Genomic DNA, 13,176 nt, shown 5'->3' on the forward strand with positions numbered 1-13,176 from the left:
AAATTTCTACAATTTTCTGAAAAATGACTCGTTTTCCTGTGATGAAACCAACACATCACGAATAGCTTTTTTCTTGGATCTCTTTTTATCTTGGCATGTCTTGTCTTGTCCCTCTCTACAAATAACGGGTGTTTCTTTTCAAGGTATATAACTTTAAGTTGGTAATACTGTTCAAGATGCCGACCGATTTAACAACTGTCACGTGATTTATTCTCAGTTTGGTTTGGCAATTCATCATGAATAGACCCACGCCTGAACAACGCTTGCAAATAGTGCAAAATGATATTGCCGTTGTTCCCGATTTTCATAAGCGAATTTTGTTTAGCGATGAAGCGCACTTCTGATTGAATGACTACGTCAACAAACAAAACTGCCGCATTTGGAGTGAAGCTAATTCTCAAGTGTATGTCGAAACACCGTTACATCCAGAAAAACTGACTGTTTGGCGCGCTTTATGGGCTGGTGAAATCATTGGTCCGATGATGGCAAGAACGTTACAGTCAATGGTGATCGGTATAGAGCCATGATTACTAACTTTTTCATTCCTGAATTGAACAACCATGATGTCCAGGAGCTGTGGTTCAAACAAGACGGCGCAACATGTCACACAGCTCGTGCCACAATCGATTAATTGAAAGACACGTTTGGTGACCGCCTAATTTTATGATTTGGACCTGTGAATCGGCCTCCAAGATCTTGTGATTTAACACCGTTTGACTACTTTGTGTGCGCATATGTAAAGTCATTGGTCTATGCGGATAAGCCAAAAACCCTTGACCATTTGAAAGACAACATTCGCCGTGTTATTGCCGATATGCGGCCACAATAGTTGGAAAAAGTCATCGAAAATTGGACGTCCAGATTGGACTACATCCGAGCCAGCCGTGGCGGTCATATGCTAGAAATCATATTGAAAATTTAATGCAACAAGATTATCTTGCGGATAAATAAAATTCATGTCAATGTTTCATTGCAATTTAAAGTTCCATAGCTCTTCACCCTTCACCTCAAAAAATTTAAAAACAATTTTTTTTCCTAAAGGCATTCAGTGATTTGAATGGTAACCAAATCATTAAACTCAATGACTAAACTGCATACGGTAGTTGAATTGAATTGAACTTATCCCAAGAGCTTCAAGATACCCAGAATTCGAAACCTCATCTGAAAATCTGTAGCTTACAGATATGGAGGTAAATATAGCGCTCTGTATTCTGGAAAAGCTAACCCGAACCACTCTTCCATGTTAATACACCAGATTCGGAAGAAGCCTACCCGTATCTTGAGTATGTTGACTCAATTCCGGTGCAGTGATGTCCCGTTGAATATTCCGCCATTAATACAGTAAACAATATTCCCTTGGAAACGTATTAGCATTAGGAAATTAGCCATGCATATAGCCGACATCCATCTTGGACTTCGAGATACAGACGTAATTGAAACTGGATTATCCGCCAGATTTACCTCAGGATGTCTGGGGCGTTCATATTTATGAGCCACGATAACAAAGCAGACACGTCCCTGTGTGATGTAAACAGCATCAGACATTCAGCGATAAGTTCTCGGGCTTAGGAATAAGATGCGAATGTGTGCCGTGTACTTTTCCTTGGGAAACATCCCTGTGAAATAGAATTTAGACGCAGGGAGGGTTCAACTCCCTGAGGACTGGAGGTGTTGAGCGATCCCGGTGTATTTTTCCTCCTTCTTATGGCTCGTTTTCCGCGATTTGATTTTGGAAATTGGATTCCAGGTGTTTCTAGTTGATTTAAGGGTTTTACTCTGTTGGGAAAGATAACATATAATGTATTAGGTATTGTGATCTTTCAGAAGCGCATTTCAATCTACATTTATGGATATTACATTATTATTGCCAAATGGTAAGCACATATCAAAAACTCTTCAATGTCCATCACACCATATAGCATCTCTATCTAGGACTTTGCTGAAGGCATAATGGGTATCAAGGTGCTGGACTTGAAATCTTCTGCTGACTTCAAGAAGAACATCAGTTCAGCAATGACAACTGAGGAGAAATATATCCAATAGACGGATTGGGCAAGAGAAAATGTCCATAGAATCCTTTCTACTCAAAAAGCTCTTTCATATCTCATAAACTGAATTTAAAATTGAAGTTTAACTCATGGAGTACTTGAATCCTTCTGCTGGCTTCAAGAAAGTAATCAGTTCAGCAATGACAACTGAGGAGAAATATATCCAATAGAAGGATTGGGCAAGAAAAAATGTCCATAGAATCCTTTCTACTAAAAAAGCTCTTGCATATGCCATAAACTGAATTTCAAATTTAAGTTTAGCTCATGGAGTACTTGAATCCTTCTGCTGGCTTCAAGAAGGACAGCAGTTCAGCAATGACAACTGAGGAGAAATATATCCAATAGAAGGATTGGGCAAAAGAAAATGTCCATAGAATCCTTTCTACTCAAAAAGCTCTTGCATATGCCATAAACTGAATTTCAAATTGAAGTTTAGCTCATGGATAATGTGAATAATGTACAAATGTCAGAATTGGCAAGCTTAAAAAGCTTAAATGCTCACGATCGATGAGGTTCCCATAGATGTTGTCAGATTTGTCAATATGGTAAACTAGAAGATTTTCTTAGAAATTGTTGAACAGGGTTGAGAACAGAGTACCATACTGCTTGCAGTTCTGAGAAGTTGCTTCTTAGCGAATCGAACCCTACATTTGATCAAATCTAATCTGATTTTCTACTTTTGAAGACTGCTTTCCACAAGAATTAAATTCCTGTAAGTCCTTATTCATATCTACATCATAACATAAATCCAAGTTTCTTAATTTTCACCGTTTCAATATTTATCGATGAAGGATTTTGATCATTCGATCGTGAAATCCTCGAATGGAGCACATAATCTCAAAGCATCCTTATACGCTTAAGGATTGATCGAATAAAAAGGGAGAGTTCATCACATATAAATCTCCATAAACACCACGAGGAAGTAACGCATCAGCTAGGAACAGGTGGATGATCATATTTCAATTATGAATCTCTCACTGGCTCAGGGTTATTCGAAGAGACCATCAATCTAAATTGCCGAGGCTGCAGACACTCCATGATGGATAGATTATGATATTCTCCACTGAATTATGTATTTGGAGGAAACGAACCGAGGAGTCCTTCTGGGATAGCTGGGAATAAAAACAGAAATTGGGAGAGCGATCAACGATTAGCTGGATTTGATGGAAGAGTTGGTGCGGAATTATTCGAGATCATGAGGGAGAAATCGAACGATATTTTCATAAAAACGTTCATCTTGTCTTTACGGAACATTTTCGTGCTTGAAATAACCACAGAGCTGTTCAATATGATTTCTTCAACTGTATTCAATCTTTGATATTAACATTGACCATCTCAAGTACCAAAGAGTTTTCCAATAAAAGGTTTCATTTTGAGTATCCTGCTATCTGGGCATCTGTCATTTTTGAAGCTGTCGTCTTTTGATGTTTGACAAGTAAACACTACGCCATTACTAAAAATGGAAAGAAACACGCTTCAAAAATTCACTGAAAATGTTCAAATACACTACAAAAATGTTGCATTCATAGTTTTGAAGACTCTCGGCCAGCAATAGAGGAACTGGAGAGAAAATTTGAGCTGTTGGAACAAGTTAGTGATGGGAAGAATCGAATCCGTGTGTTTCGCTCAAGAACAACTGTAGCACGTCATGTTGGCGAAAATTCAGGTTTGTCAATTACTCGTAGATCCCAATTTTGCATAAAAAAGTTCAGATTACACAAAAAGTCAAACTCATCGATCACCAGCAACGTCGTATCTTCGCTGATTGGGTCCTTGAAATGCATAAAAATGATCATGACTTTCATCGAAATATCATATTTAGTGTTGAGGCCCATTTTCACCTCGGAGGTTAGGTTGATAAGCTGCATTTTTGCATTTTGGGTTCAAAATAATGATTACTCATTGGTATCTTCAACGTGTCACTGGTGGAGGTTTTGAACTGGTGGTGTGATTGGACCTCGTGATGACTTAGAAAATGAGGCTAGTGCAACGGTTAATGAATTGCGCTACCGAACTATAATTTATGTTTTTTATGGTCGGAAATGGAAGATATTGTTTTGAATGACATTTATTTTCATCGAGACGGCGCTACGTACCACACAAGCAACGAAACAATGACAATTTCATTGGAAAAGTTTCCTGGTTATGTCATCTCTTGTAGAAATGATCGCAATTGGCCACAGAGATTTTGTAATTCAACACATAATTGAGATGCGATTGAAAAATCTTTGAATAGTCGAAGTGATATAAAACTAAAACTACAATTTTTTTTGTGGAAAAAATCAGTGAGCTTATTCTGAACTGCCATTGGAAGGTTTTTCCAAAAAATTGAGAGATTCCATCGAGCGATTTCTGCACAGAGTCAAAATAAATCTGCACCGAAGAGGGAGAAAGGTAGGGTCCGGCCTTAAGAGGGATTACCGAGCAAGTGGCTTTCTGCGTATCAGTCAAATTTTAGTACCCATTCATTTCCCCTCTGGCGCTCCTGCGATGACCAAACTTTGTACGGTGTAAGAAGTTGTGCAGGGTGGGCAAATTTCGATGTTTTAGCACTACAACTTTTGAACCAGAGGAGACAAAATCTGATACCCTATTCTCGGTCTCTTTTTCTGAGAAACTAACAAGAGTAGTATTCATTTTTGGCTATATTCTTTTGTTTTCGAAAATTGGAAAAATGGCGATATCGAAAAACATTTATATCTCCGCCAGTACTGATGATAGAGCTCTGAAATTAAAACATTGTACAGGCACTTTTTTACGTAGAATCCAGTGGCGTGCTTGACTTTTCAAAAGGGTTTTTAATTACGAAGCTATGATCCAAAGTTATGTTTTTTCAAATAGGAACACTAGATTTCTGTGCCATTTTTTGAAAACTTAATTTTCCCTGATTTCAAAAATATATAACATTCTATGGTTTGTATCGAAATAAATAACAGAAAAAGGTCAAAACCTTTTTTTACTTAAGAGTCTCAATATTTCTATGGTTTCAACTGTTGATGAACACAGAAAAATTGAGTTTTCTATAACAAGAGCAGTGTCCTTCCATCAATTCACTTTATATTATTCATCTTTACGAAGCATATACGTAGAAGAGTAGAGGACAGCACGGTCAAATAATTTTTTCACAAAATTAAAGTCTCCTTTGTAGTTTGTTTCACTAATATTCCAAAAATATATCACTGCTTTTCTACACAAAATTAAAGACTCTTTTGTCGTTTGTTTCATGAATATTCGAAAAATATATCACTGCTTTTGTAGACTGAATATATCATCAAATTTTTGCAAAAAACGAAAAGTAAGCATCATTTTACAATATAAATTATGTTTAAAGGAAATTATGGGAAAAAATCATAAAAATTGGTGGTTGTAAGAGAAAAAATCTATAATTTCGTTTTGAACTGAGCAGTCACGTAGTGGTATTTCCTCTTAAGGGATTAATTAAATTCAATTTTATTCTATCACCGGGTCCTTCCCTTCAGCTAGATAAAATCCTTTCGAAGCATTTCGAAGTCTCAGCAAAAACTGCTTTTCGTTCTCATCGTCGCTCAGCCTGATTTGTGAGGTCACAAAGCGAATATTCCAACAAGACAACGTTACCAACACAAGAAAAATCACGTCATTCCACCTAAATTTCAGTCTGCGATGATTCATACCCCGAAAATTGACCCAGACGATTGAAAAACCGGTTTTTCGCATTCCCAAGTAACGAACCCCGAGAAACAAATCGTCGCAACCATATCCCCCCCTCCGGAAACAACGACCGACGCTGAAAAATCCGGGAATTCGACGCCCCGACATCAAAAAGTCGAAATGACCGTCGGGACGGCCGAGAGTGAAATATCACGTCTTCCCTTTCGACCGGACCCAAGCCGCCCCCCCACCTACCCACGGCGATGAATGCGACATTTCCTTCCGGCCTTCCAAACCGCCAAACATCAAAATGTCGAGCCGCAAATTGTCAAAGGCCATTTCCACGGGTCTTCCGCATCCGAAGTAATAATTCGCTTCATGGCTCGGACCCGCAGACACGTCTGGACGGCCTTGCATGACGTAACGATGCGTCCGTCGACGTCGTTATTAGTTCATCTCGTCTCGTTTCAGTATGTTCAAGCACTCTTGTTTCAGTTCGAAACAATGTTAGGGTTCTGTGAGGTCGTAAACGAAATTACTTTCTTTTTTTACTCCGGAAAAAGTACCTCCTCGAGCAGGATTCGAACCTGCAACCTCTGAATCACTAGTCCGACACTCTCATCAATCGAGCTAGTCGAACTAGTTATTCTGAGGTTACGGGTTCGATTCTCGCTCGAGGAGGTACTTTTTCCGGAGTCGAAAAAAAAATTGTCTGTCATGCCATTATGTATGTACATAATGGCATGACAGACAATTTTTTTTTTCGAAAATATATCGAGAAATGTTTCTCGATATATTTTCAGACGAAACATCATTATTTCATGATAACTTTCGATAGAAAACTGGGTTGATTTTAGGTCTTAATGTGTCACTGAAGTGAAGACAATAGTTTTTTTTTCCGATTGACAACAAATATTGGTTTTGGAGACACATAGCAATCAGCAAAGTATTACCATTCTTGCCTAAGCAGTAAACTAACTTCTTTCCATCCTAATCAGCAAAATGATTATTCTCAATGAGATTAAAACATTCGTCATTTTCTGATATCATTATTTTTTGCCATTTCCATGGGTCTTTCGTATCCGAGGTAATAATTCGATTCGCTGACACGTCTGGACGGGGCCTCATGACGTAACGATGCGTCCGTCGACGTCGTTATTAGTTCATCTCGTCTCGTTTTAGTATGTTCAAGCACTCTTGTTCCATTTCGAAAAATTGTTAGTGTTCTGTGATGTCGTAAACATAATAACTTTTTTTTTACTCCGGAAAAATTACCTCCTCGAGCGGGATTCGAACCTGCAACCTACGAATCACTAGTCCGACGCTCTCACCAATCGAACCAGTCGGATTAGTGATTCGGAGGTTAGGGGTTCGATTCTCGATTGAGGAGGTGCTTTTTCCGGAGTCAAAAAAAAAACTTGTCTGTCATGCCATTATATACATATATTTCTTGATATATCTTCAGACGAAAAATCATTATTTCATAATATCTTTCGATAGAAACCTGGATTCATTCAGGATATCAAGAAATGAAGACAATAGTTTTTGCGCGACTGTTCAACTCATTAAGGGTTAGGTATTGAAAATTTTAGTGAAAACGGAAAATATTCGAGTGAGTACGAAATTCGACTCATTGGGGATGGTTTATTCTAATATCGCTTACCGATTGTTCGTAGAGCTCACAGTTTATGAGAAATTTGAACACGAAATTTGAAAAAAAAACGTAAAAATTTAATTTCTACACAAAAACCGTAATATCTCCTCTAATATCGGTCATAGCCCCCTCGAACACAAACGTTTTTTATAGATCGAGATGTCATCTACAACGTATCGAGGTTTCAAGTCCGTATCTTGCCTCAAGGAGAATTAACAGTCTCGAGAATATTATCCTTTTTTTTTTTGAAAATTTTAGTGTTCAGCTTATATAGGGTGTTTTTTTTTTCGAGGTACATAACTTTAAGTTGGCATAACTGTTCAATATGGCGACCGATTCAACAGCTGTCAAGTGATTTATTCTCAGTTTGGTTTGGCAAGTCATCAGTGAAAGGTTAATCATTTACAATATGGATTGTTCATTTGTTGCTCAACGTATAAAAATTGTGGAAACCTTCTACAAAAATGATGATTCTGCAGTTAGTACGTTTCGAGCATTAAGGACAGATTATGGTCGACATAATCACCCATCTGAGCGTATAATTGGTAAGACAATGAAAAAATTCGAAGAGACTGGATGGAAAGGTTAGATGAAAGATTTCAAGGATGGAATTGCTGACCTCATTCAGGATCTCGAATGTTTGAACCAGAATTCAATAATCTCTTGCATGTTTGATGATCTCAATAATTGTCTGCCAGAATCTTAACTATTCCTAAGTTGTAAACTAGCAAAGCACAAATTCCACCCTGATTTTCGCAAATCTGAATATGCAAATAACGAAATCGTTAACCGGCGAAAATGGGGCTGTGATCCCACCAAAACACTTCCTCATTATCCTCAGCTCCTCAGGAATAAAGGCCGGTTTCTTAGAGCTCGTCGATAAATCGATACCAAGTGTCTCTTGAGAACTGATATAGTAGAGTCTTGTGGGTTGTTCCAGGAAGTTCGCCTAGATTAGGGATGAACGTCGTTGAAACTTATTTACCACCATTGGCATTTATTAATGGGGAAAAGGAGGCCGATGAGAAGGTGTAGAGTTTTGGAAATACTCCAGGTAATTTGCAAAGCCAGATTTCACGGTTTTCGATGAGACTTCGTCAAGTTTGATAACTAGGGTAAAAGTATGATTTATTCAATGTTTGATGAATACCTTTGTATATTATGAGAAAGATGGGAAGGTAGGCACAGGCGGAAAAGACGATTTTTCAATAGATGAAGCTTTTGCAATTGTGGTCTAGTGCTATCAAGGGTTTTTTGTATATGTAACTTTCAATACAATATACTTTTTCAATATCTAACCCTTCAATATAATGAAAAATTAGAAATTCCTACATAGAAAGTTTCTATCATTCTCCCGATGAGGTAGATCGTTAAAAAGGCTGCAGTTAACCGATTAGTCCATTATTTCAGGATATAAAGGGTGTTTTTTTTAGAGCTATAGAACTTTAAATTGCAATAAAACAACGATGGATTACTCGATTGACATGAATTTTATTTATCCGCAAGATAATCTTGTGGCATTACATTTTAAATATGATTTCTGGCATATGACCGCCATGGCCGGCTCGGATGTAGTCCAATCTGGACGTCCAATTTTCGATGACTTTTTCCAACATTTGTGGCCCTATATCGGCAATAACATGGCGAATGTTGTCTTCCACATGGTCAAGGGTTAATGGCTTATCCGCATAGACCAATTACTTTATATAGCTCCATAGAAAGTAGTCTAGCGGTGTTAAATCACAAGATCTTGAAGGCTAATTCACAGGTCCAAAACGTGAAATTAGGCGGAAACCAAACGTGTCAATAAATCGATTGTGGCACGAGCTGTGTGACATGTTGCGCCATCTTGTTGGAACCACAGCTCCTGGACATCATGGTTGTTCAATTCAGGAATGAAAAAGTTAGTAATCATGGCTCTATACCGATCACCATTGACTGTAACGTTCTGGTCATCATCGTTTTTGAAGAAGTACGGACCAATGAGTCCACCAGCCCATAAAGCGCACCAAACAGTCAGTTTTTCTGGATGTAACGGTGTTTCGACATACACTTGAGGATAAGCTCCACTCCAAATGTGTCAGTTTTGTTCGTTGACGTAGCCATTCAACCAGAAGTGCGCTTCATCGCTAAACAAAATGAAATGGCAAATATTGCGCCATACGTATTCCGCACAGAACCATTATTTTCGAAATAAAATTGCACTATTTGCAAGCGTTGTTCAGGCGTGAGTCTATTCATGATGAATTGCCAAACCAAACTGAGAATAAATCACTCAACAGCTGTTAAATCGGTCGTCATCTTTAACAGTAATGCCAACTTAGGCCCGGTGCACACATCCGACTTTTGCAGTTACGACACCGTTGCTGTGTCGTACTTGCGGCCTGTGGTACAAAGAATCAAATGGGAGCATCCACACTACCCGCCGTGCCGTTGCGACGTCGTAACTGCCATCATGCGGGCTGTGGTACAAAGAATCAAATGGGAGCATGCACACTAGCGTACGACAACGCAACGGTGTCGCAACTGCAAATGTCGGATGTGTGCACCGGGGCTTAAAGTTATATACCTCGAAAAAAAACACCCTATTTATCTCAAACAGATGAATCTACAAAACGCATTTCAAGGAAGTTGAAAACCCTGATAGCCAAGAGCTTTTACAACCATTGTTGGATTTGCGAATAGGTTTGACGATCTCCTCGAGAATGTTGAGCAGATAATTTAAGAGCAGATCAAACTGTCTGAAACTCCTGCATCTGATATTGCCAAACTCTATTTCAAATCCGATCATTCCATACATTACCCTTCGACCTTCACATCAAAATAGCTCCCTCATAGCTAAAATCCACCCTGGAGTCTTCCACTAAATCGCGCTTTGATATCTTCCTCAACATACATCTGCCCCGAATGTGTATCGAGTTGTTGAACAAACACAACATACGAATAAAGCTTTCTCGCGAGACCACAACATCCTCCGGATCTGCCTGTCCCAACAGTCGGCAAATATTTGTCCGGGCAATATTTGCAAGCGAAAATTGTCTACGGAAGTGTCCCCAAACTCCTAGGGGAACCAATTTCGGAAACGCGACACAATTCCTATTAAGCAATAAGTTGTTCCCGGTGAAAATGTGAGAGCCTCCGGCACCAAACTGTGTTTGTTTTGTTTTCAGACGTTCAACATGGACGCCCAAATAGGAGAATCATCGGCGTGCGCCACTGCGCTCATGTGCGGCGTCAAGACCAACTTCGAGACCGTTGGATTGGACGCCAGAGGGCGCTTCGAGAACTGCTTCTCCAGTTTTTCGTCGAGGGTCTCGTCGTTGATTGACTGGGCTCAGGAGTCAGGTGAGCTAGTCCGAACCTGTTTACACATAAAACCTCAACATAAAATTCTTCCATCGAATAGAAACTTGAAAATTTTATTCTACATAGGCAGTAGATGACCTGTTAGCCACTGTGGTCTGACTGTAAAAGAAATCAAGTTTTTTCCAAATTTGAATCTAAAAGAAAATTAATAGATACTAACACTTATAAGATAGCCTAAATGTCATATCATTATAACTTAAACATTAACACAGAATAAGATTCAATTTTTAAAATTCACAGTTCTCAACTTCATCACCCGCCCTAAGATGGATTTTCGTGAAACCTAGATGATCACAGTGCAGAACCAGTAGATTAGAATTTAAAATGAAATAGAGACTATAAAAGGAGTATAACTGGGAAATTTTAATGTCATAAGCTATGAATTTAAAGCAGGCACTCTGAACGAGTAAACAGAATATTCTGGATAGTTTATTACAGAACATCTCGAACACTAGGTTTTTTCTACATATTAATAGAATATAACGTTTTCTGCGTCGAAGAAATGTACATCCTGAAGCATCAGATAAAAATTTTAATATCAGAAGAATTATTGTTGAGGAGATGACACAATATCGGAAAATTCAGGAAGTGTGATGTCATTTCATATTATATCTAAAGGTTATCAGCCATATCATCCTGAAGACATTGACATTGCTATCGTTGAAACTGAAGCAAGTTCTATATGAAAAAGTCTTCAAGTTTGAAAATTCCATTCAGTGTTTGATAACTCTGCATACTTCTAGCTCTCAAATGATATGCATTCAACCGTCTTTCGAGAGTTTGATTAGAAATCAATTTTCCACTAGCTTGCCTAAAGATACTATCAATCACTTCCACTATGCATATGCCCTTTCATTGTTCCAGGGACTATCTAATAGCCCTTAGCATGACTTGTGGCTTTTTCTATTCCTCCTCTTCAGAGGAAGATGCGTACGCTACACATCTATTCTCCTCAAATCGTGGCTATGCGCTACTCATCATATACTGTGATGCATTGTGACTTGAAACAAACCTTTAGAATTCAGATGCACCAATTAGACTTAGTTATAACTGACAAGAATGTAAAATGTTTGTGGAAATAAAAAGATTCATTTCGATAACACCAGTAACATAGCAGAGAAAAGCTTTATGAAATAGCAAAACTTAATTCTTGTCAACATACATTCTCAATTATTTTCATGATGATCATCTTCATGATAGTAGGTACTAGAATTAAACAATCTCAGAAAATTAAAATTCCAACTGATTCGAAGAACTTCAATCGTAATTCATAACATTAGCTGGAAAGGAATATCCGTTATATTCCTTTCTTCATAAAGCGCCCACCGAAAATGTGCATTCTAACTTCGGAGAAATGAAATCTCAATCTGTCTGAGCCTGGGTACAAAAGATATATAAGCTGATTCCTTCAGGCACTGATGCGTATTTACTTGTATAAGCACAATTCCTGCAGAGCTCTAACGCTTCAGCTGTTTCGACATGTATCTCGAGTAGGATCCGGACTTCTTCGAATAAGTCTATTGTATGAAAAGAGGTTTTGAAAGATTTGGAAAAGACGCTCCAATACCTGGTACAGCTGGAGATAATTTTCTTGATATTTTTGTTCGTGGAATTTACGATATCGAATGTTGCCTAGAGAAAATTATTACTGAGGGGTTTTTTGTACAGGGTGGGCAAATAAGCGAGGTAATCGGCTATATCTCAGGATCCACTCATCGTAGAGACTTGCGGTGAAAATTTTTACCACTGAAATGTACAAGAAGACACACTGGAAATTGTTTTGAAGTTCATACCTCTATCGCAAGGGGGCGTAATAGCTATCGTCGAGTAGAAAAATGAATTTTACTCGAAAATGTTTCATATGAAGTTGAAGAAAAATTACAAATTTTGTAATCCTTGGAAAATTCTCTATCTTTTTGAGTTGTCACTTTTGATTTCACGACATCAAATAAGGGTAGGTGAAAGAGAGATATCTGACTGATTAAAATGCCTGTAACTTCAGTTTGGATCAACATTTTTGAGCAAATTAGATCTCGTCTGAGAGATAATATCTTGTTGATTAAGGACAAGATATACTCATGATGAATTTGTTTTTGCTGCTTTCCATAGGGGGCGCTAAGTCAGAAGTTTATTGTTTTGTTCATTTTAATTCGAAATTTCAAATGTAATGATAGGATTTTCTTAACATAAACAGAAATTCCAACAAATTTGCATTAAAAAACCTGCAGGTTACAAAGCGATAGTTTCAGGCGTTCTGAAGTTATGGCCGAAACAAGATATTCATCAACTGATGCACTTCGAAAAACCAAATTGTGTCTTTAAGTTCCGACAGAAACAGAAATCCCATCAAATTTGTATGAAAAACCCAAAAGGTCGCAAAGCGATAGCTTCAGGCGTTCTGGAGTTATGGAGTTGTGTCTTTAAGTTCTGACAGAAACAGAAATCCTATCAAATATTTATGAAAAACCCAAAAGGTCG

The 13,176-nt window shown here is 38.1% G+C and overlaps 1 protein-coding gene across 1 annotated transcript in view; it reads left to right on the top strand.

Annotated features, from left to right (window-relative positions):
* Positions 1–13,176, top strand: part of LOC123674918 (alkaline phosphatase-like) — a 171,438-nt gene that overhangs the window by 78,263 nt on the left and 79,999 nt on the right. Inside the window, exon 4 of the mRNA XM_045610082.1 lies at positions 10,503–10,677. Within this exon, the coding sequence (XP_045466038.1) occupies positions 10,503–10,677 (175 nt within the window). The remainder of the gene's footprint in view (positions 1–10,502; positions 10,678–13,176) is intronic.

Source organism: Harmonia axyridis, chromosome 3 (genome assembly GCF_914767665.1).
Source record: "Harmonia axyridis chromosome 3, icHarAxyr1.1, whole genome shotgun sequence".
Taxonomy (NCBI): Eukaryota; Metazoa; Arthropoda; class Insecta; order Coleoptera; family Coccinellidae; genus Harmonia; species Harmonia axyridis.